This window comes from Charadrius vociferus, unplaced genomic scaffold, assembly GCF_000708025.1.
Source record: "Charadrius vociferus isolate BGI_N301 unplaced genomic scaffold, ASM70802v2 scaffold702, whole genome shotgun sequence".
Classification (NCBI taxonomy): domain Eukaryota; kingdom Metazoa; phylum Chordata; class Aves; order Charadriiformes; family Charadriidae; genus Charadrius; species Charadrius vociferus.
In genome coordinates this window covers 772,246-774,664 of record NW_009647433.1, presented here as the reverse complement: position 1 = coordinate 774,664, position 2,419 = coordinate 772,246, and the positions used below count along the sequence as shown (strand labels likewise).

General features: G+C 61.8%; 1 protein-coding gene across 1 annotated transcript in view; it reads right to left on the bottom strand.

Annotated features, from left to right (window-relative positions):
* The window catches only part of RAX2 (retina and anterior neural fold homeobox 2), a 2,928-nt gene extending 2,326 nt beyond the window's left edge, over positions 1–602 (bottom strand). The window contains exon 1 of the mRNA XM_009880599.1: positions 354–602. Within this exon, the coding sequence (XP_009878901.1) occupies positions 354–596 (243 nt within the window). The 5' untranslated portion in view covers positions 597–602. The remainder of the gene's footprint in view (positions 1–353) is intronic.
* Between the last annotated feature and the right edge of the window lie 1,817 nt (positions 603–2,419).

The window sequence follows — 2,419 nt, the reverse complement described above, 5'->3', positions numbered from 1 at the left end:
CTGAGGTTTGGCTGCTTTCCGGTGGGATGAGCTGGAGGGATGGGAGTGGCCACCAGCAGCAGGGGAAAAAAAATCTCTAAAAACCATCTTCCTGCCCAAACAGAGCCTGTGGCATGTGGGCTGAACTGGGACCTCGCGGGAGAACGAGCCGCAGCCAGGCTCTGGTTTTGGCAGCAGCAGAGACACTGTGCAGATGCTGCTCCCGCCTTGACCAATGTGGAAACCGAGGCATGGAGGGAGGCAGCGGTGGTGGAGCTGGCAGCAGAGCAAAGCCCTCCAGCCCGGAGGTGGTCCCTCTGCCATCGCCCAGGGGACAGGTCTGGGGTGATGGGTCTACCGGGCATCGTCCCTACCTGCACGCGGACCTCCGGCAGGTTGACCTTCATGGCCAGCTCCTCGCGGCTGTAGACGTCAGGGTAGTGGGACTTCTCGAAGGCGCGCTCCAGCTCGTGCAGCTGGTAGGTCGTGAAGGTGGTGCGGTTCCTCCGGTGCTTCTTCTTGGGCTGCTCCTCCTCGGTGGTGGCTGGCGGGGTGTCCTCGCCGTCCCCCGGCTTCCGCAGCTCGCCCAGGTCCCCCTCACACTTATTCAGGAACATGGCGGTGCCTGCGAGGGGACCCACGGGGGTTAGCTGGGGCTTGGGGACATTGGACCTCCCCATGCAACCCCAGAATGGGGACGGACAGACAAGTGGATGGATGGATGGGAGGACGGGGCAGCCCCAGAAACGGGTTATGCAAAGGCATAATCCTCTCTTCTGCTGCAGCGTTATCCCAGGGACTGACCCGGGGTCCTGGGGGCGGTGCCCTGGGCACCCCGCACTTGGGTCCACCATGAGATGCGACCAGGTCAATGCGCCCACCCAAAGCTGAAAGTCAAATTTCACCTAAAGTGGAGAATTTTATAAAAGTGCCATCACTGAGAGCTGACCCGAACTGTTGCCTGCCCTGGCATGGAGGAGACCAAGCCCACGTCAGCTCCCTCCTTCCAGCCCAGCTCCTCTTCTCCAGCCTCTCTTCCCCATGGACTACAAGTCTGTCCCTGCACTGCTGGAGGACCCAATGTTGGTTCCCAAGCGTGGCCGGAGCAACCCTGTGCCATCCCCCGGCTAATAACCTTTTTTCCTTACGCTTATAAGCATTTTCAACCCTTGCAATGTTTCATCTTTAAGCTTTTTATCCGGCATCTGAAATCTTCCTGCAGTATTTGCTGGGGATTAAGGGTCCCTTTCGACCACGAGGATGTAGGCAACCATGGAAATGGGGCAGAAAGCGGTAATCCTGGGGCAGTTCTGCTGAGGGGAAGGTGCTGCATTGCCCAGACACGCCGGCAAAAATTTGGCTAACCAAATGGGTGTGGGGAGGGAGAGGGAATGCCAGTTAATTCTGGGAGGGAGTAAATGGGGATCCCGAGAGGGCGGCATGCAGGGGCTGGGCATCGGGTGATGCTCAGGCTGTGGGGTGTCCATGCGCAGCGTGCCTGGTGAGTGCCTGTGTGTGCGGTGGGCAGTGCGGGTGTGAGCAGCGCGTCGGCAGCAGGCACGTGTCTGTGGGACTACAGGGATGTGCATGGTGTGCGGTGCAGGGTGTGCACAGGGCTGCATGCGGCGGGGCGCAGGAGGGTGCACCGCGCACTGTGGATGGAGCGTGGGGTGGAGTGTGTGAAGCGTGTGCAGGGCAGTTTGCGCAGTGCGCGCAGTGCCCAGGGTGCAGCATCCGTGCGTGCAGTATGCACAATGCCACATCTGCACCTGCAGCATGCTGGGCACGGTGTATGTGCGCAGTGTGAGCAGTGTGTGTGCAAGGAGTGCAGCACGTACAGTGTGTGCAGGGCGTGCGCAATGTGCGGGCGCAGCCTGAATCTGTGCGCAGTAGATGTGGGCACACAGTGTGTGCAGCATCTGCGCAGTGCGCACGGTACCTTCATGTGTGGTGCACCCAGTGCATGCAGTGGAGGCACCTGCGGGGTATGCAGCACACACTGTGCAGTGCGCGCTGCAGGCATGCAGCATGTGCAGTGTCTGCGTGTGCAGCGCATCCAACACGTGCAGTGTGTGCCCGGTGTCTGTCGGTGCTGTGCGGCGTGTGCAGGGCAGCGGGCACAGCATGCGTAGCGCGGACAGTGCACGCCCAGGGGCCATGTGCACAGTACACGCAGTGTGTGCAGTGCACAGTGTTCGCAGTGCACAGTGTTCGCAGTGCATGTGTTGCAGGTGCAGCACACGCGGCTTTGGAAGCTGCCAGCCCCCCAAGATGCCCCATGGCCCCTCGCGGGGTGTGTTGTAGCCCCGGGGGGCTCTGGCCAGCTCCGCGTCTGGCCCTACAGGGGGGCTGCACTCTTGGGATGCCCCGCGGGAGCCGCGAGCCAGAGCAGGGGTGCTGGGTGCTGCACCCCGGGGTGCCCCGTGGCAGGGGATGATGG